Source organism: Sceloporus undulatus, chromosome 6, assembly GCF_019175285.1.
Source record: "Sceloporus undulatus isolate JIND9_A2432 ecotype Alabama chromosome 6, SceUnd_v1.1, whole genome shotgun sequence".
Classification (NCBI taxonomy): Eukaryota; Metazoa; Chordata; class Lepidosauria; order Squamata; family Phrynosomatidae; genus Sceloporus; species Sceloporus undulatus.
In genome coordinates this window covers 38,550,410-38,574,260 of record NC_056527.1, presented here as the reverse complement: position 1 = coordinate 38,574,260, position 23,851 = coordinate 38,550,410, and the positions used below count along the sequence as shown (strand labels likewise).

Here is a 23,851-nt window from a genome sequence, read left to right as displayed (position 1 = left end):
ACTTCTGTATTGTCTTATGACACCCTGTGGCTTTCCGAATAATCTCTAGCATGGATCACAAATAGAAATGGATCAAAAATAAATCTGTGATATGAATAAAATATTTATAAGGACTAATGGACCCTTGGCCGGCTTTAACCACCTGCAGATTACTACAGCCCACATTAGTCAAAGGTAGTGCTTGCACATGGATGCACTGATGTGGACATGTACACGTTACCACCACTGAATAATATGGGGCACAACTGTCTGCATTTTTTGCCATACACTGGATGGTGCGGCAGACCTGGAACTGAGCACAACAAAACACTACATAAGTAAGTCAGGGTTTTCTTCTTCAGAAAACTGTGCATTTTTTGTTCATAGTGAAAAGAATGCAACAGTAGGTTTTTACAGCAAAGCTGTACAGTTTTTCAATCTTCTGCACATTTTTCAAAAACTCTACAATTCATGTTGTGCTCAGGATTAAAAAAAAAAGATCCTATGACTTGTGGGAATTTTCAGAATGCCATTTTCCCTACTATCCAAATTTCTGAAGAATTCCAGATTTGACTCAAATCAGGACAAATTCTCATTAAATTCTTGATAGAGGTAAGTTTTCTACTTTTATAGGAAGCTCCTAACATTTTCTCATCATCAGGTGAGCCTGGTTTACACATGCTAGGATCGATAAAAACATATTAACTTCCCTACCTCAAAATCGAGCCAATTTAAAATTAATTTACCATGGCAAGTCAAATTCTGAATTGGTGAATTAGCAGTTTTCTTGTTAGGCATTATTTGCCAGCCTGACAGCAATGTGAAAAGATCCCTACAAAGCCTGAGAGTCCCTCTGCTTATTGTTACAGTGTCCTGCTTTTAAGACACCATCAGATGTTGGACATGTAACAGGACAAGTGATGCCAAGGACTAAATTCCAATTATGGCCAATATGGGAAGCATGACTTCTTCCTTCTAAACAGTGCACATTGGTGGTGGTGAGGATTTTGAGGAATATAAATCAAAGAATCTCCCAGATATCACCTCTGACCAATAGTAATGTTGACTGGGACTGATGAGAATTGAAGCCTACCAGCATCTGGAAGGCCACAACTCCCTACCACAAAGATCAGAAACAAGGGAGTAAATTGAAACAATATGGCTGACTTTTATTTCCAGAGCTCATAATCCCTAAATCTAGGAGATAAGGAGTTTCCAAGGCTGTATCAGGTTTTTGATATGTCTTGGCAACCATTTCAGAAATAAAAATTTAAAAAATAAGCGACACATATAAATTCCCTGCTGTTTGCCGTTTGATTTATTTATTTATTGGATTTGTACCCTGCCTTTCTCCTGGGATGATATATATGCAGCCACCCATGTCTAAACACATGCAACTTCTTCACCCAATTTATTATAGCTTTCCAAAGTTCTGAAAAATAAGCATTTTCTATTTGCTCCTCATTATGTTTTGCACCTTTATGTTCAGCTGTATTTTACAGAAAGACGGTTTTGGAGCATGGACCAATGAATTTTACTGAATAATGTTGAAGGAAATGTCTTAAAAGAGAGATAGTATTGTGGAATTGTAGATATATTGATAAAGCAGGAATCCTAATCTGTGTTGGATAATTTGATTATACAACAAGATCAGCAATCGGAGTTTGGCTTTTTATGAACAGCCAGTGCATGTAAAGGTCTATGTATGTAAGCTCTTCCTTGTAGGTACTCATATGCTCAATACAGGGACAATAAGGGTTGGGCCAAATATCTCAGGTATTTCTACATCTGAGTCTCTTTTATTCAAATTCACATGTAAAATGGGATTAGATGAACAAACTAGTCCTGAGTAAAAGACTGAGACCATCTGAATATCATGGTACTCACTACCACTGTAACCAGAACCTAAAGACAAATAAGGAAATTTAACATCCTGCCAAGGATCTTATAGTTTTCATGGGATCAAATCACTCCAGAATTCTTTTCTGTGGGCAGAAAGCATACTGCTTGCTTTTCTGTATAGGTGTCTGAGATCCTGCTGCAGGATACAAATGCAAACATGTATCAGAATCCAAACTCTGGGCCGGAACAGACAGGCCAAAATAAAGCTGCTTCAGGTCACTATGGTGCGTTACAGACCTCCGAGAAGTGGCGGTCTGCCGCCGGCGCCGGTTACAGTGTCCGGGAAACGCAGCATCCAAACGTCGCGGTTCCCGGACGCTGCCAAGAAGGAGCATGAAAATCGCGCTCCTTCTTGCGGCCCAGAAGAGACACCGTGAGGCGCTAGTCGCGCACTCGTGGCATCACTTCCGCCGTGCGATGCGTGGACGCACAGCGTCCGCTACGTCAAAATGGCGGTGGTCGTGTGGAACGGCCGCCGCCATTTGTTACAGACTCAGTCCATAATAGGAGTAGGGGCATCTAGAAGAGACACCCCTTTTTCAAACTGGGACGTCCTGAGGACGTCCAAAATGGCGGTCTGTAACCCGCCTGAGGAAGTATGCTGTTTAAATGATGCATGCATCCTAAGAGGCTGGAAGCTGTGCCAAAGCCATGCTCCAGCCCTAAGAACTGAAATGCAGCAGCTTCTGGCCTCTTAGGATGTGTGTGTCATTTAAACAGTATACCTCCAAAGTGACCCAAAGCAGCTTTATTTTGGCCTGTCTGTTCAGGCCCTCTGTTAATGCAACCAAAGCTGCCTCAGATGGCTGGCCTCATTTCCTGTAACAGATGCAATGCTGGATAGGATTCAGGTGAACGTTTCAGTCAATAATGGAATTGCACCTTGCCATGAGTCCATAAAACCCAGCCAAGAAAATCCAGTCATTTATATCAAGGTGGGCAACATTCTCATGACCATATGCAGTCATCAAGCCTATTCAGAGCTAAGAAAAGCTACTCTTCTAGACACATTGGGTAGGGATTCTGGGAGCTGTTGTCTTACAAAGTAACTTTTGCAAGCTCTGGGACAGACTCCTGGAGGATTACAAAGCCTCTGTTATGAATCTGTCTTTCACCTGTTTCTCTTCAGCCAAGGAGTTTCCCTATGGAATACAAGGTTTTGATTCTTCTACATACAGTACTTATTTTTTATCCTACTTGACAATTTTAAATATGTTGGTATATTTTACTGGTGTTTTCGAATGTTTTAAATCTGTTCTGGTTTTAAAATTTTGTGAGCCACCTTGAGTCCCAATATTGAGGGAAGGGTGAGATATAAATGAATAAAAGCATTGTTTGTTTGTTGTTGTTTCTTTCCCTTTTGTATACACCATTGTGACCATTAAAGCATGCAAAGTGGTAAGCATGGTACTCATTTAACCAGCTGGACATGGAGCCAAATCTCCAGTTTCTCATTGCCACTGTCTTTCTTTCTAAACTGTTGGATAGCCCCTAGTACTACTGGTGTTTATCTTACTGTGTCTAGAGTCCTCCCATAGGCCCTTATAGTCTTGCTTAGGGTGTAATGTTTGTGTGGGAATATATCCAATAGTGAGATTTGAATCCTTTTGCTGAGGAAACAATTGGTTTTTCCATGCACACTTTCTTCTCATTAATCTGTAGAGATGGCTCATTGTTCTGGCTAGAATGACACTCTTTCCCTACATCCCTGCTTTCCTAGTTGTCTTCCTCACAAAAGGGTAGTGGTTCATAAGATGTCACCTTTGTAGGCCCAGTGAGTTTAAATCTCTGCTAAAAATCCTGGAGTTATTTCCCATTTGTGACCATTTGCTACTGTCCTGCCCTCTGTATCATGGTAGCCTTCACTGTATAGATCCCTGAAATTCCTTTATGCTTGTCTGATTGTGAATTGTGGGTTGATGGTGCACATTAAGAGACTGAGTAATGTCATGTGTTGTTTTGCTGTCACTGTGTTGAAACAAGGTTTTCCCTGCATGGCTACTGTAGGTTACTGATAGTGAGTGACCTCAAGTTTGGTAGATGATGCTATGGAAGACTGCTAGGGGCACATCTGCTGATATTGCTAGAGGAGCTTTTGTTTATACAGGTAGAATCCCATTGGTGCATTTTTTGTTATTAATTAATTAATTAATTAATTTTGTAATATCAAATGTACACAGTGCTGTACAAAGCTTAAAACAGATAGCCTTGCCAAAAGTGTAAAATCTAATTTCGATTGAACATAAGCTTGCAGAAACATGACATCACTGTTAGCACTGATGCAGAGGCCCATGAACATGGCAGGACCATTGGACCATAGTGTCAAATTTCCCAAGTATTGCACACACAAAAAGAAAAAAAAGAAAGAAAGAAGAAACCCAACAATGTACATTGCTGTTTTGTTTATGTTTGTACATTCACATCACAGGCTTAACCCTCATGTACCAGGAAACAATATTCTGGTCCTTTAGGATCACATATTGATTTATTCTGCATTGCCACATTGTTGTATGCACAGTTGTAAATAATGCCCCCAGTATTTTGCTGTGCAAAACATTTTCTGTTCTTACAAACAAATAACAGCCAGAACAACAACTGCTACCACTACAAGACCCAATAAAGTTATTGCCTTTCACCACTGATTCTTTTTATCCCAACCAATGTAACATATTGGAACAAAAAAAATGTCCCATGATGGTTTTGTTGAACCATGACACATAAGTGATGTATTGTTGTTGTCAGAAGGCTGGTCCCATTTAGGGAATTTGGGAGTTTTGGAACTCTCATTGGCTCGAGAAAATAATAAAAATGTATGTTGTTGTTATGTGCCTTTGAGTGGATCCTGACTTATGCAAGCCCTATTATAGGATTTTCTTGGCAAAATTTATTCAGAGGAGGTTTGCCATTGCCTTCCTCTTAGGATGAAAAAGTCTGACTTGCCCAAGATCACACAGTGGGTTTCCATGGCTGAGCAGGGATTCAAACCTTTCTGTCCCAGCATCCTAGTCAAACACTCAAACCACTACACCATCTCCCCCCCCCTTGCTTAGTTTCCTGTTGTTATTTTTTTTCTTCATACATTGGAATTCCCACTAGGAACAAAAACACACCACAGCATATGTAGTGCATGGTTGTTGTGGCTATTGTGTTAATTCTAGTACATGCAATAATATTAATATTTCTAAAAAGGATTCTACATGTTTACTCTCTGATCTAAATCATTAGCTATTCTTTTCATGCACCATCTTCAATGGCTGCGACACATGTTCCACCTGGGGAGAAAAGTGCTAAATGCTAAGGCCATGACTTCATGATAAGATTTAATTATAAGTGCTGATACGACTAAGATTTAAACTATTAAGTCCATGGCTTAAAAAAATATTTAACATATTTTGTCTTTAAATCTTTTATCACCTGCAAAAATTAATTAAACACAGATGTAACAGGTTAGGCTTGGATGCCAGGGTTCATTTCCTGTCTTTGCTTTTTTTCAGTCAACTTATTACACCTCCTCCCAAATGTAGGAAAACAAAAAATGGGGCTCATAAATCAACCTTTAGCTTTTCCTTAAGACTGTGCATGAAGCTGATCCTGAAGCAGGAGGCTGAAGCTCAATTCATTATTCACTAGGAAAAGGGGTAGACAATATACCAAAGGACAACTGCATATGAACCAATCATTTATCTAAGACTCTCATCCTCAGTAAAGGATTAATCACATCTGAAGAGCTTTTCTTTTTACTGTTATTGAATTAGTTTGCTTGCATGAAAGTCATGCTGTACTAGCATACATGATTTCAAAGCCCGGAGGGGAAATGTCTTGTTGATCTGTTTTTTAAAAAATTCCCATGTTGCATAACTAGCCAAGTTGTTGTTAGTTTAAGAAGGAAAGCCAAAATAGTTACCAAACCAAAGCCACATAATTTAACTATTTCAAATTTATATTCTGTAGGGAAAAGTAAACGTGGTTACTTGTTGGGTCATTTTAACAGTGGAAGTATCAATTCATTTAAGAACCATAAAAGTCACCCTGATCTGCCCCTTCTTCTCATTAAAATTGCTGTTAACACCGTTAAAGTGAAACATACATGTTTATGGTTTCAGTCCTGCCATCCTGGATTTAATGAGTTCCCAAATTCAGAGGAAAAACACACACCTTTATTACTTCTAAGTATTAACGGAAGGAATGCTTAACATATAAAATAAAAAAAAAATACAAACTTTATTTCTTCCTCCTTCTTTCCCTGTGCCCACCCCCCACCTTTTATCTAGATGAACTAAAATGATGAGACTTGCCAAGAATATACATACCAGATCTACAATCAATATCTTGCCTATATTTAGCTTGTCTCTCAAGTATTTGGCAGTAATTGCAACCGAATTAAAAAAGCAGAACCCCCTGTGGAATAGAGAAGAACAGAAAATTTACAAAGCACATCGGGCAGGAAAACAGTTATAAATAATGTTCAGGGCATTTGTGTATGAATATGTGGTGCGTGTCTGCGCATGTGCATGTTTTTAAAAAGCTATATGATGTCTGCAACCATAAATCTACTTCTGGGAGGACCTCGAAAGCCTTTGCAGTCATCTGCTAACAATTAGAGCTCCTCAGAGACACGCACAATGCAGGTGATTGCCAGTAACCCTAGTGCTCCAAGATGGGCAATATTCCCTGGTACTTACATGGCTGTTGATTCTTCAGCATGATGGCCTGGGGGCCTTACAACAGCAAAACCATTCTGTAAGAACAAGATAGGTTTTCAATTACCAGATTTTAATAGAAGAAAGGGAGGGGATTGTGGAAGGGAACTTTCATCGCTTTCTGTGGAGCAAAGACCAGCAAGCAAACAGATTTAGAATCTATTAATGGCTACTATCTTTTTAATGGCCTTGTTGGTGCCCTTGCACAAGACAGCACTCACAACATTTATGTGACAGTCATAAGCAGTTCACATGGTAGAAAAATATGGGGAGATTGCAGAAGAAGGGGGCACTGAAACCTTACAGAGGTTGTTCAGTTCCCATTATGCCTGCCTACTAGCCATGCTAGCAAGGGCTGATGGGAGCTTAAGTCCAACAACATCTAAAGGGACACAGATCATCACATAGTCAAAAGTGAGGAATTATGGGAGCTGAAATCCAATACCTGGAAGTTCACAATATGTAGAAGGCCACAAATTGTCCAACAGTGTGGTAAAATATTCAGATTCAAACTAGATTCCTCTACCTTCGTTGACGTCCCATCTTCACTGGCAGAGGGCAACCTGAAGTATCTTGGCCCCAGAGCTGCCCAAATCCTGCCCAAACATCACAAAGGCTTTCTGTCCCAATTCTGGGCAGCTAATACCAAGTGCATCCCACTGAGCCATCCAGTGCATCCACTGTTACTGTGGGTCACTTTACTCTGAGGTGAGAATGAGGTGCCCAGCCTCATTTCTATGATTGGGCACCTTATTTTGACCTCAGAGTGAGTGACTGGTAGCAGCTCCAGGCAACAGAGCAAAGACACATTTCAAACAACCACCCAGCATCAAATGGAGAGCTTCTTATCTTTCAGGAAGGTCCAAAGTAAAAAGTGACGTATTTAAATCCACGTTAAGGTTGTGTAAGGTTCACTTTTGGTGCTGAACAAGCCAACCGTCATCGGGTCTGTTTGCACCAGAACTGGCATTTGGGCCATGCGTCATCTGGTCTCCCCACCAAGAGGACTGGGGAGAGGACACTTTATGTGGTCCAAGCAGATAAGACCTGAGATATAGCTCTGTGTTGACATGCATAGGTTTGCATTGCTGATATTGTGTTTCTGTCCATATACATTTTCTCTTGTTTTAAAGAAAATGTATGGTTAAAACATTCTACAACCCAGTATGGTTGTAAGCCTAGAAAGTGAGGGATTGTACTGAGTCCCAGCTACATCCATGTATAAATTTTAGGTAAAAAGGCAAGTGAAAGTCATATTAAATCAAAAGAAATAATGCATAGCAAGTTAGCTGGAGGAACAATCCAGAATGTGCACATGAAAGGGGGAAGAAATCATAGGACTTGAATTGCTCAAGAAATAAACAATTTAAAATATTTTAAGGCCTTTTATTTAAATTAAAATGCTTGGAAAATACCGAATTTTCCTTTCTGTGTGAAGACGATGATAAACCTTCACATACAAAAAGGTCATTGGGGAGATTAGAAAAAGAAGGATGATGGAAATTCCATATTCCACTAACTATAAATCTAGCTCAGAAGCCTGCCAAAGCTTTCAACTTTATTGGACTTCCTAAGTCAGTTTATAACACACATTCTGGACATTTTATAGAAGGTTTACATTCAGAGCAGCCATCAAAAAGTTGTGATTTTCTAGGAATACCTTAAGCTACTGATTCACTGCAATGCACCTCTTACAACAGGATTTCACCCCCGTCCCCCCCATTCCCAACACACCATGAAGCAAAGGAAAGGCCCATAAATCTTTGCTAAATGACTGCTGCCCAGAAATGCAGGGTAGGTAGCAGCCATGAAAACCCTCTTTGCTGATAAGGAACTACTATTAACCATCCCAACCATATATCACCAAATGAATGAGAATGAATTATTTTGTGGTTACATGAGACAGTGCATTACATTACAGCTAGTTCCCTGTGCTATCATAGTTAAATTTACAGAGATCCTTGCATCATTGCCAGACCCACATCAGTATATACAAATACTGGAGAAGCAGACAGACAGAACGTCCTTCATTTTCCTTCTGTCACTCACTCAAAGGTAGGCCATGGGTGAATGAAAAAAGAGGAAACACATCACCAAAAAAGATAAATCTAAGATAGAGCACAGTTATGAAAAAAGTAGAAAACAGAGCAAGATACAACACAGATGGGCAGAAATCTTGCATATGCTGATTTATGTGTGTAGGCACAAATTTATTATAATTATTGTGATATAAATAGAAATATAAAATCAGTTGATTAATTGAAAGCATTTATATATTAGTTCCCAAAATGCTGTGTAACAGGTAAAAAGTTTAAATACACAAATAAAAATGGTTAAAAACAGATGAAAACAATTCTTTAAAAATAATTTTAAAGCCACTAGGAGTTAAAACAGCCAAAGCTGCAATGCCCAGTTTTAAGGACCAAAGACCATATGAAACAACACAGCTGTCATCATGAAACTCAAGATGGATAGACCCAGACAGCCTGATGTCCCTCAGGTGGGAATTCTATTTGAGGTGCTGCTACAGATTAATCCCTGTCTTGTGTACCTGCCATAGGGATGGAAAGAATATTTGAAAATACTTGGAAAATGGTTGAAAAGCATATTCTTTGAGCACTGAGACACCCTGAGGAGTGGAATTTTGGACTGATAAGAATCTTTGCAGTTTAGGACTTTTGTTGTGTGCCTTCAAGTCATTTCCGACTTATGGCAATCCTAAAGTGGCCTTATCATAGTGTTTTCTTGGCAAGATCTGTTCAGAGGAGGTTTGTCATTGCTTTCCCCTGAAGCTGAGAGCATGTGATCTGCCCAAAGTCACCCATAAAATCATAAGATTGAACCCTGGTCTCTGGAATTCCAGTCCAATACTCAAACCACTATGCCACTCTAGTTTGGGTTTACTCTGCACAAAATTTGCACATGGTTGCTTTGCACAGAAAATAGTATTTTCTGCATGGAAAATATTATTGCAACTGAGAAATATTAATTCTGAACACAAAGTATCATTTGCTGTGCAGAAAAAAATCTGTAATTCAGAATTTGTTCTACAGAAAATTAATAAGTGCTGGATTTGTTTAGACAGCAGCATTTTCTGCACAGGAAACAGCATTTTTGGTGTCAAAAATATTTTATTGTAGAAAGATTAGTTCTGGCACAAAAAATGATGGCTTTTTCAGTGTCTTCCTTTGAAATATATAGCCTACAGCACCTAGAATCCATTTGTGATCTCTTATCCAAGTACTAACCTGGACTGACCCAACTTAGCTTCCAAGTTCAGGTGGGCCCTTCAGGGTATTTAGATAGACTAGTCTGGGAGTATTATCATATTAATTAATTAATTAATTAAAGTGTAGCATGTAATAGCAGTATTAAAATCTCCATGTGTAAGTCCATCTTCAGGTTCAGTGAGACTTATCCTGTACAGTTTATTTAGTTCCTCAAATAACATACACAAAAATTTAATGATACAGAAGAGTGATTCAGGAAGTGAAAGGAGAAGAAAAAGAGGAGGAGGAGGACGATGACGATGACATCTTCTTCCTTCAGTGTTGGGGTCTCTAGTCTTTGAGAGACTTGAACCAATTGTAGTAACTGAACCATTGATCATCCAGCTCTGTTTTCAATATAAAATTACTTTAGGGTGCCCACAGCAAATGATTAAACAGTTCTAAACATTTTTTTTTTGCCAGACTTTATTATTCAGTGCTTCTTCATTTCTCAGGGAAGTCTGACACTTTCTATGGCTACCAACTCTGTGCAAAATTGTGCCATATTAGCAGGAGAGAATGTGAATTCATTTATTTGGGCAATAGTGAATACCAGACAGTGATCTCAGAACAGTGGATGAAGGTCAGACAGAAAAGCAAAAATATACTCCACAGATAGACAGTCTAACAACGAGCAATATGTTGAAAATGTAGCCAACACATATAAATTCAAAGCATTTTTTACACAGACACTTGTTTATACTAGGATACAGACACCATTATACGTAGACAGAAGGTTAAACTGACTGACAGAAATGCACATTAGAGGAAAGATTCATGTCTTTGTCATTATAAGCCTGATTTTTGTGTGTTTTAAACTTCAAGATATGATTGAGTAGGTGTGCACCAAATATGGTCTAAAGTCTAAAAATGCTTAAAAGAGAAATGACAAATCAGCAGTGTATCAACATCTTCACCCAGGGAGGGAAGGGGAATCATTATTTAATCTCATATCACTGGTCAGTTGAAAAGAACAATGAGAGCTTAGTTTCCTCATTTGTAAAGGATCACTCAGTGATGTGTTAACTGTGTGACAGGCTGTTTATTTTCCAAAGAGGATGAACCTTATACACAATCTTGCTTTCCCGACACTGTGATTTGGATTTTTTAAAAAAATGTTCAGATACTGAATGTAGGAGCCTATAACTTTGGACAGCAAGTGACTTTAAAAACCTTTTTCACCAGGAAATAAAGAAATTCACTTGGATCTGTATGCCACAGCCACTATGGAAAAGAAGAAGCAACGGCTTCAAGACACAAGACGTTACATTGAACTGGATATCAGGCTATGATTTATCATTATGGTTAGTTAGTAAAACTGACTAGGGAAATGATCAAATTCCTTTCCCCAGGAATGGCCCTACCATTAGGCAGAGTGAAGAATCTGCCTATTGCAGCAGATGGTGAGAGATGGCATCCAGCCACCCCTTTTACAGCTAGATCGGGGCCACAGCAACTGCACACTATGGTCCCAATCTGGCCTTTGCAGGGCTCAAAAAGGAGCCACAAAAACTGGCTCCTTTTTGCGCCCTGGAAAAGGCATGATAGCCGCAACACAGTTGCTTTTCGTGACTCCTTCAGTGCTGCATCATCCGATACCAGAGGAGCGCCATGTGCCATGTGGCACGTGGCATCATGATACCCTGGGGATGAAGCCAGGGTGTGCATTGTGTAGACAATACGCCCCGACTCTGCTTCCAACCCGGCCCAAAATGTCAGTCTGTGCATCCCCTTAGTAAGCTCAGGGCCTTCAGGTAAATTAGGGGATGTTGTCCTGTCAATGCGTGTTGAAGAAAAATTCAACTGCAGTCCAACTGGCTTTCATAATAATCGAATCAGAGGGGACCACATTGTCCTCTTCACCTTAGGAAGTAACACGTTTTAGACCACTCCTGTCTTCCATGACAGTTTCTAGAAAAAACTGGATCCAAGATTTACATTGGAAGAGTCTTATTAATTTAGTTGATATGGATAATCCCAGCACAATGTTGTTGACAGCTTTATATTATGTGCAAGATGCACTGAGCACTAGTGATCTTGTTGTTTTCTTTTAAGATCTGTCCACATGGTCCCTCTTCTTCTGGTATACGTATAGAGATTCAAAAAGGGGAGAGGAACACAAGGACATATTTCAAAGCACTTAAATAAACCTGCCAAGGATATTTTATTGATGTAAACTAGCATTCAGTTTTTCAGATTGAGATATTGTTACTTGAACAACTTCCTTCTATCAACTATTCCCTTCCATGAACTCTATCAGATATTAGTGATCCCCATATCAGCCACGACATTGAGAGATGAACATGAATATCAGAGCTTTTTAGTCTAGGAGCCACTCTTCCAGAATAATGTCCCTATCACTGGTAAACATCCTCCTGTCTTGAGTTAGGGTTGATGGACTGAAAACTAGAGATGGCTCCTGTACTTTTAATAGATGTGTAGAAGAGGAAATTTCAGCAAGTCTTGCTTGTTAAAGTTAAAGCAGAATCAAACTGAATTAATATTGCAGTGCAGATGCAGCCAATATCTGGGTCTAACTCATTTATGACAATAAGACTGATATATGAATGGTACTATAATAAGACAAGCTAAGCTGTAATAATTGAGCTTACAATTAGTAGTTTTCACTCATTTAAAAAAAATAAAATTTTTATTAGGAAACTTTAAAATCACATTTAATAACATTCTATAACAAAAAAACTTCACACACAATACATAACAAATTAAAGCTACACCACAATCAAATCAGGACAACCCACCACCAACACATGTGTACTTTCTAATCTCTTTGTATCTTCTGTTTTGTATCACTCAATCATTTATCAGAGTATATCATTTCCCCCTTTTCTTAAACAGACTCAGTCATCATCATCATCATCACCACCACCACCATCACCATCTTTGTTTATACCACCCTCAATGTATAGTTTTAATTTTCTTCAATTCAATCTTATTGTTAAAGTTGGTTGATTTTTATACAGATACAGGAACAATAGTTTAAAAATCACTTGAATGCAAAACAGACCACCCCATTGTACCAGCTTGGTGGTGGCGTCAGGGCACGGTGTTTAGACCCCACATGCTCTGACACCACCCCGAAGCCAGTGTCATGCCATTCACCTGACCACAGGGGTTTGCATGCCACAGGCCACAGAAGCACCACAGAGGACCTTATCGCACACATATTCTGGGGACGGAAGGAGGACGCTCATGTGCCCGCGCGTGATGCAGAAAATGGAGTTTATCGCACACAAATACGTCCTCCAAGAGGCCCTGTTCCGTCCCCCGGCATGCACCCATTCGCGTCCAGTCCTGACGGGCGTGATTTTTGCCTGATCTGATTACCTTCCATCAGCAAAAAACCCGCTGTCGGATTGGACACGAACGGGTGCGCGCCGAGGGACGGAACAGGCTCTTGGAGGACGTATTTGTGTGCGATAAACTCCGTTTTCTGCAGCACGCGTGCACACACGAGCATCCTCCTTCGGTCCCCAGAACGTTTAAAATTGTGTGTGCGATAGTTCCAAGCCAGCATGGCACTGGAAATCAGCTTTTGCTGGCTCAAAAAGGAGTGGCAATTTGCCGCTTCTTTTTGTGCTGGCAAAAAGCCAGGTTGGGGCTGTAGTGTGCAGTTGCCATGGCCTCAACCTGGCATTCTGTTTTGACCCTTGGTTACTTGTAACAACAACCAAAAAAATTGAAATATCACAATTACTGTTATTGTCATCACATACCACTGTGTCTGTAATCAGCTTGTGTCCAAGTTCAACATTGTCAAAAATAACACAAAAACTGTTGGAGCAATGTTTATGACACATGCAAGCAAGAGTGAGTCACAGAAATCTTACAGACTCCGTCCCCACACTTACAGATAAGATTTAGAGCGCTGGGAAATACTTGATTTGCTGTCTTTTTATTTCATTAGGTTGTCTATTAATCTGGGGCAGATTAGCTCTGCAATTCAAAATAAGATTTACATTTTAACTATTACTTTTTTCTACCATGGGATTTTATTTTTAAATAAACATTAAAATAGGCATCTAACACAAAACAGTAAGAACACAATAATACTAAAAGCTTGGAAAGTTCCTTCTTTCTCTCTTTCTCTCTCTCTCTTTGAACTACAACCAATCAGCTCTTAGAAAATACTGGATATATTTGTATAGTTCTTTTTAGACACTTTTAAAAATCATCATGCACTTGCCCTGCCTCATCTGCAGAATTTTACAAGGGGTCAAGGTGACATAATCTTCTACTAGTTACTCTCCCATATTTTCTCACTCCTTTTTCTATCATTTTTCTTTCCATAAAAAGCACATTAAGGAGAAAAGACAAAACAGCTGCTCAGTGGCTTATACCCTGTTGGTTTGTTCTAAAATAGAGTAGTCACATTGAATCATTGATGAGTCAACATGTAGGGCCACCCAGTTGATTCAATGGGTCTGCTTTATTTGGAACTAGCAATAGGATTCAACACAATGTCTTGCGAATAGTTGTTGGATTGTTACTCCCATCAACCCTACCCAACATAGGCAATGATGAGAGAGAATGGGGGATGCAGTTTTATAATATCTGGTGATCCATAATTTCATCATTGATATTGCTCTGATAAATTCTTGATTGATAATGCAGTTATATCAGTCATTCAGTCACAAAGAAGAGACAAAAATCCCTACCAATTTTTATAGCAGTTTCATGGACTTGGGCGGAATCCTAAGGGTCATCTAGCTATGCAGTAATCCACAGCTTAAGTATCCTTAGGAGGTGGCCATCCTACCTCTTTAAAAATTTAAAGAAAAGGGGGCCCCCCCCCCCCACTTACTGAGATAGAATGTCCCACTGTTTAGTAGCCGTTACAGTCAGAAAGCTCTTCCTAATGCTTCATCAGAATCTACTTTCTTGTAATTTGCATCCATTGATTTGGGTTATATACAATGGAGCAAACACATGCCACAGCCCCAGTCCACCTTGAACCCAGCCCAAATAGGATCGGAAAAGCAACAGTTATTGAAATGTATTGCCTCCTCAAACCTCCTTATTCTGGAAGCCTTTAAATCTGATAGATATTTTCAGACCTCTTGATCTGTGTATTTGACTTTTCTGGTGAGGCTTTGGGTAACATCAAATATATAAGCTTATTTGAAATAACCATTTTATGGTTTAGTCATATTATTCTGAAAGAGCAGAGAGACAGCAGGCTAATAGTGATGTCTGGATACAGCAATGTGTGTGTGTGTGTGTGTGTGTGTGTGTGAGAGAGAGAGAGAGAGAGAGAGAGAGAGAGAGAGAGAGAGAGATTTATGACTTTGATCAGTCCTGACATATCAAAAGGAAACATCCCAGGAAAGCTTGCAGTGTTAGTTTCCAAGGATATTAGTTTCAAACTGTTTTAATTCACTTATATGAACTTTGTCTACCAAGAGGGAAATTTCATACATTCCATCTGAAGAGAGGGTTGAAGGGACCTGACATGTTTTGGTTCTGTGGAAATGGATGGTCAAGATAATATCAGAAGTTATCATTGGAAGATTCACTTTCCTCCCTTCTTACCATCCAACTGACCACACTAGTATGCTTCTGGTGAAATTTTATAACAGTATTCTGAAATTTAGAAGGAAAACTGCTTTTTGTTCTATGCATTTTAAGTCTAAGATCCTCTGAAGTAAAAGAGCTTCAAGCAATTCTCCCAAACATTTATTCCATAGGAGTCATATTGAGGCAAAATATGTATATTGCAGCAAAATACAGCATCCAAAATCCACAAAAGACCAGTATGTTTACTAACCAATCAAAATATACAAAATATATCATGCAAATTTTCAAAGCTTCACTGGCTTCTTAATCAAGTAAAGATGTTTAAAAAATAGTACAGTAAAAGAAAAGTGATGATCTTAGAGTCACAAGCTGACGTTTTGTCTCAGATATTATTTCTGTTGTCAGTTATAATGGACTAGATCAGTGGTTCCCAATCTTAAATCCTTCAGATAATTTGTGCCTAATCTGCACTGAAGAATAATGCTTCTTGTCTCTGTTCTAACTGTTATGCCTCAGTGCTATAGAATCCTGGGATTTGTAGTTTGTTGTTACACCAGACTGACAGAGAAGGCAAAAATTGTCTCACAGAACCTCAAATCCCACAATCCCATAGTACTCAAGTTTGGCAGTTAAAGCATTGTCAAACAGCATTAATTCAGATTAGACCTTGGATTTCAGTCCCCATAATTCCTGATTGCTGGCAAAATTGCCTTGGGCTTTTGGGAACTGAAATCCAAAACAAATAGAGGACCAGAGGTTGGGATTCGAGGGCTATCTGTGCAGTCAGAGGCAACTCCCTTTCATGGCCATGTGAGGACCAGGGACCAAGAGCAATAAAAGTCAGATAGTAACATTTCAGTTCCATTACCAACAGAAAAGAAACTTCCCTTGAGATCCAGGCTGCCCCTAACCTGTGCAAAGCTAATGGCTCTTTGCAAAGTCTCAAAGTTTCTACAAATCCCCTTTGCTACTGTAACCCTTTGCATACTGATCTAGATTACCATGGCTATATCTTTGAATTCTGACCCTTTCTTAGGCAGAGAACATAGAGTGTTATCTGAAAAGTGCCAGATTCATCCTTTTCCTGCACATTTTGCTCATAAAAATGAAATTGCTAGAAACAAATTATATCCTATCCCTGATATCTAGGTCAGAATCTTACAGGTGGCTTAAGCTGCCATAAACTCTAGTTAGGCCACAGCTAAGTACTTTTGAAGACATTACAAAAACAGGCACCCACTAGCTCCTTGCATGAAGGGCTGTAGGGGGCCACTAGCTACAGCTCCATTTCTCAGTGTCTGGTCTTCTGTGAGATTTGCCCAGAAGTCTTTCCTGGCATACCTGGGAATGGACAGGACTTTTAAAGGCTTTCTCTAGTGGAAAGTATGATGGCTGCTTCTTCTCCACTCCAAGTAGGAAAGGGCAGCCAGACAAATCTCAGGCTGGAGCCAATGACGCAAAGACGGGGAGGCATGACTGTGCACAAGAGGTTTGGGCTGCCATTGTACAGCAAAAGGAAGTAAAGATGCTGGTATAGATATACTGGGAGCACTACACTGAGACCCAGCTACACTGGAACAGATTTATGTTCCACTAGCAGTCATATGTAGTTCTCAGGCCTAAGACCAGCCCCAGCAACCACTGATTGGCCATGGGTCCATCCAACTGCTCCTACACACCAGAAATGAAGGTCCAACCTTTGTCCTTCCAGAGAATGGACAAAGGCTGCTCTTATCTCAACTTCTCAAGGGTAACTAGTTGCTTCCCAGGGGCCATCCATGGCCAGTCAGTAGCCAAGTGCAGAGTTGCCTGCAAGGAAGTAGTTGTTTGCCCTTGTACACTGACGAAAGAAAAAGCCACTGTCAAAGAAGGAGCAGAAGAAGGAAGACAGAAGAGCAGTATAAATATGCAGGTGGAGATTTATGCTTTGCCAACAGTCCTATTGAATCGTTGCCAGAGTCTGCATTAAAAAGAGCACTAAAATCAACCAGGAGTTGATATCTGAATATCTCCTTTAGGTTCCTCTCTTATAGGAAAAACTGTCAAGGAAAATTAATAGATGCATCACTTTCCATTGAGTGAAAACAGTATGGAAAGAAAGTGGTGGCAATTACACATCTCATCCTTCAACACATGCTTAACTTGCATCATGTGCTTAACTTGCTTAAAATGGAGAGTTTTGTGCCAAGGACTGGCTCACTCCACCTACCTAACAATGGGAAGCGGGGGGAGGATCAGTCTTCATGGATAATTTCTCCTGCTTTTATGTTTAGTGATAATATATTTAGGCTTCACAGACAGGGGTGACATTTTCTTTACCCCAAAAAGCATAATTTAGTATCTCTTTTTAAAAATGAGATTCAAGTAGGCTGTATTGTTTTACAGTTTCACAGCTGGTACTTTGTCTATTGGCCAGGAACAATAAAAGGAGCAAATGGTTCATGAGGGATTCCAAATGGAATGAAGAGATGTTTATTATAGCTACAGATTCAGTGTTTCAATCAATTTTGTCTGCTTTTTGGTCCGTTATTTTTGGTCAGTTATGTTCTGAGTTACAGTCTTCTGAGATTTACATAAGATGGGAGGGATAGACTCAGGAGACACTCTCTCTCTCTCTCTCTCTCTCTCTCTCTCTCTTTTTCTCTCTCTACATTTATGTGTTTGAATTTCTAGGTTCTTAGTTTGAATCTGGCGTATAGGATGTTGGAGTACAATGGCAGGAATAGCTTTTATTCATGCATTTTCCACAAAGTACATATTTTGTACACATCCTTCCCAACGAGTAAAGAATGTTGCACAAATTTTCCTGCTATGCACAATTTAATCATTTGCATTTAAAAAACACTAGTATGATTGTGTGTGGATCATGTTTCTCTGAAACATACAACAAGGCTTGCAAAGATGCAGATTTCTCATGCAAGCTGTGCTTTGCCTTGCAGTGAATCTTGAATGTTGCAAAATGAATACCTTAAGGGCGAAGCAGACAGCTGGCATCGGGCTGGGATTGCAGTGACCACATGGCCTACTCCCAAAGCCATGCCCACCAGGAGTTAGTTTAAACCAACTCCTTTTTGCAGCCTTGGTGTGACTTCCCCTTTAGGGCATGCGTCATCTAAATGCCTTGCCCCAATTTGGTCTGAAGCTGCTCCATTTGTCTTGTGTGGTTCGGGTCTTAGACTACAATATCAAATCCAGTAAAGTTATTTTCCATTCTTAACACTCATCCTCTAGACATTATTTCTGCCCCAGCCTTCCAAATAGGAAGCCCTTGCAGGAAACATCCACAGTCATAAGGAAATGTTCACTTCCTTTTTAACAGGCATGTGCCACTTATTGATTGACACTCAAGTGGCCAAAGTTGTAAATAGGTTGGAAAGGAAATACTCAAAACGTTTTGAAATGAAATGCTGCTATCAGAAATCTTTGGAAGCTCTTAGCATTTCATATTCTGTAGTTTTCCAAATAAAAAAGTTTTGTGTTTTGGGATTTAGAGGATGAAGCTGAGGTTTTAAACTAGCACCAACCATTGATAATAATGAAACCTTTATCCAGGGAGATCAGGGATGAAAAATCTCTTTATAGTATTGCAACTCAACAGTGCAATCCTATAAGCATTTACTCAGAAGCAGGATAATAGGAAAATTTTGATTTGGTTCACTTTTTATAAGAGTTTGCCAAATTTGCAATTTTTTTCATTTTGGGGGTGGGAAAAGGCTTAATATTTAAACAATTCAAATGAAGACATTAATTTAAAATAAAAGTGCATCATTCTATGGATACCATTTTTCAACCATATTTGCTTGTTCTGAGGAGAAATAGTGATTTGTTAGTCTTGACATCTCATAGCATTCTAACTTTACTGTGTGCTCAAGGTATTGTGTATTTCATTTTACACTTTAAGCCTGTGAATTTGACCTAGATCTACAGGATTCAGTTCCAGACAAACTTTCTGCTTAGAATCTTCTATATTAGTGCCTCTCAGACTTATCTGATGTGATTATTTTTCTCAATGTCAGGAACTCAGTGACTACAGTTGTTTCTTTCTTTACTAGAATCTCACTATGGACCTGTGGTCAATGTCTCAGGGACCAGCACCAGTCCAATAACCACCACTGTTGTATGTCATCTTCTTAAAATAAACTGTAAATAAATATGGAGTGAAGGGGGAACCCATCCATGTACATTTGTTGCTTTATTTCAGCTACTTCATCAGCCCTTGGAAAAGCAGACTGATTGACAACTTTGCTTCTACAGCTCTTCATTACACAGAGATAAACAGTGAAGAATAAATCCACAATGTGAAAGACCCCATAAATCCAGGGAGATAAGCAATAAAGGTCCTTCAACAAATCTTGGTTGTGTCAACTGCACATAAAGCATGTCGGATTGTTCTTATCTAGTCTGGCTTTTAAATTTTGTTCTATCAGGAAAAAGTACACTGATTAAAGATAAGAAAATGCAATAGGTTCATCTTTCCAATTCCAGTACTTTTTAAACAGAAAACATTGAAAGTACCAGAAGTCAGAATCCCTCCATTCTGACTGTGCGCAATGATTTATACAGAATGGTTTCCTATGAATTGGTATGAAAAACAGCAGCCATAGTATTGATTGGAATTGGCCATTGTAATACCCCATATCAGGTTTTAAACAAAGTATACTGTCAAAGCAAAAATCAAAGTGCTGGTTGTTAACTTTTTTTGTTATTATTTGGGATCCTAGCATCAAGAATCGGCTGCCCTCCTATGAATATCTTGTGTCACAAGATTATTTATTGTTATTGTTTTTATTATTTTATCTTAGAATAGTTATATCCTACTCTTTATCATGAGATCTCAGCATATACAAATAAAATATATTTAAGCGTTTAAAAAAACTCTTCCCGTGTTTGCAAATTGGCCGGCTGAGCACAGCTGGGAGCTGGGATGCAACCGGGATGCTGTCGCCCAGTGGCATCAGTGACATTTTTCATGCGATACTTCCTGACTGCATCCTGTAAGTGACTGTATCGTGGAAGGGGTAAGTTGTGCTTTTTTGGCCATGCGATAAGGTCCCTATATATAAATGCACATCAAATCCAAACTGTGTACTGATCACTGTATGAAAGCTATCAGTTATTTCACCTAAAATGTGTATACTTTTATTGATGTGTTAATTCTAAGAATATTAATTGGAGTATCACAGCATTCAGGCAGATTACATGGTGCATGTTTTAAAATAACCTTGTCAAAATATCAAGTAAAATGTCAATAAATTGCATTATAAATTGTTTAGACTTGGGATGGTTTGGGTTTCATACATCTATCTCAAATTGTATAGAAAGGAAGCTAGAAAAAATGGAGCAGAAGAGGAGGTGGTCTGAGACTGAGGTTGTCTGATAGAAAGGCATACCCTGCATCACTACCCTTCTAATCAACAAGGCCATTCTTTTTCTTCAAAGCTCACAGGTCTAATATTTTCTTTTCTTCACTTTGAGTGGCATTTTGTGACTATGCTTACAACTAAGATACACACACGTGTGTGTGTGCGCACACACACTTGTTCCAAAACAGAATTTCAGAATAGCATGCCAGAACTGTTATGTCCTGTGAATAATTTCAGCTTTGGACAATGGTTGTCCAATCGAGTCTGCGGTACAACAATTGAAATGATACTGTAGTTATACTGGGAACCAAACTGTCTCTGTTGAATTGGAAGGCCCAGAGTAATAAAACAATCTCCTGACTGACCAAGAAAAGCTATTTAGATTACTCCACCTTAGTGACCCACCATCTTCCTCATTCCCTTTTCTCCACTCCAGCCTCAGAACAACAACATCATTTTCAGCCTTTTCCCTAGTTTTCCCACACACAATGCAACCCAGACCTCACCTTCAGTTCTCCTGAGGCCACTTTGGAAGCCAGTTCGATGACACAGCCAACAGCCATGCGTGCAGCACCGGACGAATGCAGCTCATTCCAAATGGTGTCACTGTCCACCTGAGAAAACAGTTAGCAGAGGGGCAGGGGGGCAGGGTAGCAGAGAAAGAAAAGGAGAAAAAAGAAAGAGAGAGAGAGACTATAAGAGAAAACAAATCAGTGAGGGAGGGCTGGCACGGTGACAGCCAATGTACAATAACATTAGTCTTCCGTCTTGGCCAGCTGAACAGACCTTCTGGACATGGCTTTGCTTATACTTTTTCTCTACACTGACTTCTCCAATGGAAACACATTCCTGTCATGCCTCACTGCCATTCCCTGTTTAGATTTCCCATTACAAACAGTATTACATAGGCCAGAAATGCCCTAGTTATATGCCCCTTAGACACCAAGCTATAGTAATAAGTGCTGTTCTCTCTCTCTCTCTCTCTCTCTCTGCATTGCATTCACTATAAAATTGCATCTTGGTTTTTGTAAAGGCCAGAACAAAAGCTTCTGTAAATTTCATACGCTTACACAAAGGCTATACTAAAATGAGCTCAGCTATGGAAAAGCTTTCATTTTAAAAAATGTCATTTGTTAAAAATATTTTTATACTTTTAAAGTATATTTTTCAAGAACAACTCTGGGTCTTATTCTGAAAATGTGAGATGCTGTTTTATAGCCACTGGCAATATATAATCAGAAAAGGCCTAACTATTTAGCACCTGAGTGCAGGCATGGGAATCAAAGCATGAAGGTGCAAGAGGTCCAATGGCCTGAGGCTTGCCAGTACTCTTAGGCTATTGCTATTCAAAGTGGCAGTTTCTGGACCAGTGCTGGCCCCCAGGTCATTGGTCCCTGGAGAGTTCCTGAGAAAGAAGGAAAATGTTGTAGTCAATGGACATGAATATGAGGCTTATCCCTGGCACATTGCTAAAAAAAATATATGTCATTCCCTCATATCAGATTAGTTTAAGAAGGCCCACTCTAAGGAAAATGCCCTCTCCTCACTTCCAGCCCCAGCTAATATTGATGGCAGCTGTGTATACTAGGATGAGGACACTTGTGCAAATAAGGTGGAAGAGTCCCATCACACACCTGTCAACTTTCTCAATACAGCAGGGGCAGTCCTATCACACTGCTTTTTCAGTTACTTTTTAGAAGTCCCAGTTTTTCCCTCTTGCTCCCATTTTTCCTCTTACTTCAGTTACTGTAAAAACTGTTCAAAGTGCAAAAGAAGTTTGTGTTCCATTAACTGATCGGGGGGGTGGGGGGTGGGGGATGAGAGGAGGGTCTTCCCTGAAGACTCAGGCTAAGGCAAACTTCTGTTTGTCTCTCTTAGCATCTTCTTGTCTGTTCTTCCTCTCTAATGCCATCATGACTATACTCAGATGTTGTTTGGCTACATGTGTGCTGGTTTTCATCTGTGAAATGTTGGAGGTTATGTTAACATCCTTCTTCACTGTTTAATAATTCTCTCCGGGAGCTGCAGAGTAGAAGCAGCAGCAGTCAGAAGTCATGGCTTTCTTCAGCCAGGCTATCTTGTGCAAAACAGTTGCTTTTCCTTCCATGCTATGTTGCTTTTCCTTCCATATTTTTTCTCCTCCTATTTGCAATCATTTCTTTCAAATATGTTTTCTTTGAAGCTGTGAAGGAAAGCACACAAACTTCTGCAGATGCTTCACACAATAAGCCTAAACATCTTTGGATTCTATCTGGGTGTTTGAAATGGTCACCGATGATGATGATGATGATGATGATGATGATGATGATGATACCAAAAATTACACAACATGTGTGGAAAAGCTCTTGCCTCAGCCTTGTTTGCTGGTGTGAAGGGGTGAAAACATGTTTCTCCTTGTGCCCTAAACAACAGCTGAATAGACCTTCTGCACCCAATGCATCAACTGGCTGGTAAAGTAGATTTGAGGTTCATGCTGGGAGATGTTACATAGTTGCATAGGCAGTGGCGTCACTGGGGTTAGTGTCACCCCCCCCCCACACACACACATTGGCCTCCTCACATACCATACTATATGGAATCCTTAGTAATGTTTTTTGTACTAGTGTTACTTGTAAATAGTAAATAATAAATCGTAAATCCCATATATCATTGAATGTAATAGTTGTGACATAAACAACTAGCAAAGTTAAATTTATACCTTTAAATTACAATATCATACACACAGCCTAAATGTATTTAAATGTACAGAGTTTCACGTGGTTAAAGTGAAACTTTGGTAAGAAGTGATGTTTGTTATGAAAATTTAAAAAGAACGTTTTTTTTAAATGGCCAGACTGTTAATGGGGGCAGGTTATCGAGGTCACAAAACACCCTTGTTGAAACAGCTCCACTGGGTGCCAGTTTTTTCCAGGCACAATTCAAAGGGCTAGTTATGACCTATAAAGCCCTGTATGGCTCAAGTCCAGGCTATTTTGCAGACCGTATGTCTCTGTATGAGCTGGTCTAGGCTCTGAGATCCTCAGAAAAGGCCCTTATCTCAGTCCCACCCCCATCACGGGTACGGTTGGTGGGGACACGAGAGAGGGCCTTTTCCATGGCTGCC

The 23,851-nt window shown here is 39.6% G+C and overlaps 1 protein-coding gene across 1 annotated transcript in view; it reads right to left on the bottom strand.

The window, feature by feature from the left end:
- HDAC9 (histone deacetylase 9) overlaps positions 1–23,851 on the bottom strand; it is a 553,634-nt gene that overhangs the window by 143,444 nt on the left and 386,339 nt on the right. Inside the window, exons 17-19 of the mRNA XM_042472073.1 lie at positions 21,255–21,362; positions 6,564–6,619; positions 6,192–6,279 (exon numbers count right to left, since the gene is read on the bottom strand). Coding sequence (XP_042328007.1) covers positions 6,192–6,279; positions 6,564–6,619; positions 21,255–21,362 — 252 coding nt within the window. The remainder of the gene's footprint in view (positions 1–6,191; positions 6,280–6,563; positions 6,620–21,254; positions 21,363–23,851) is intronic.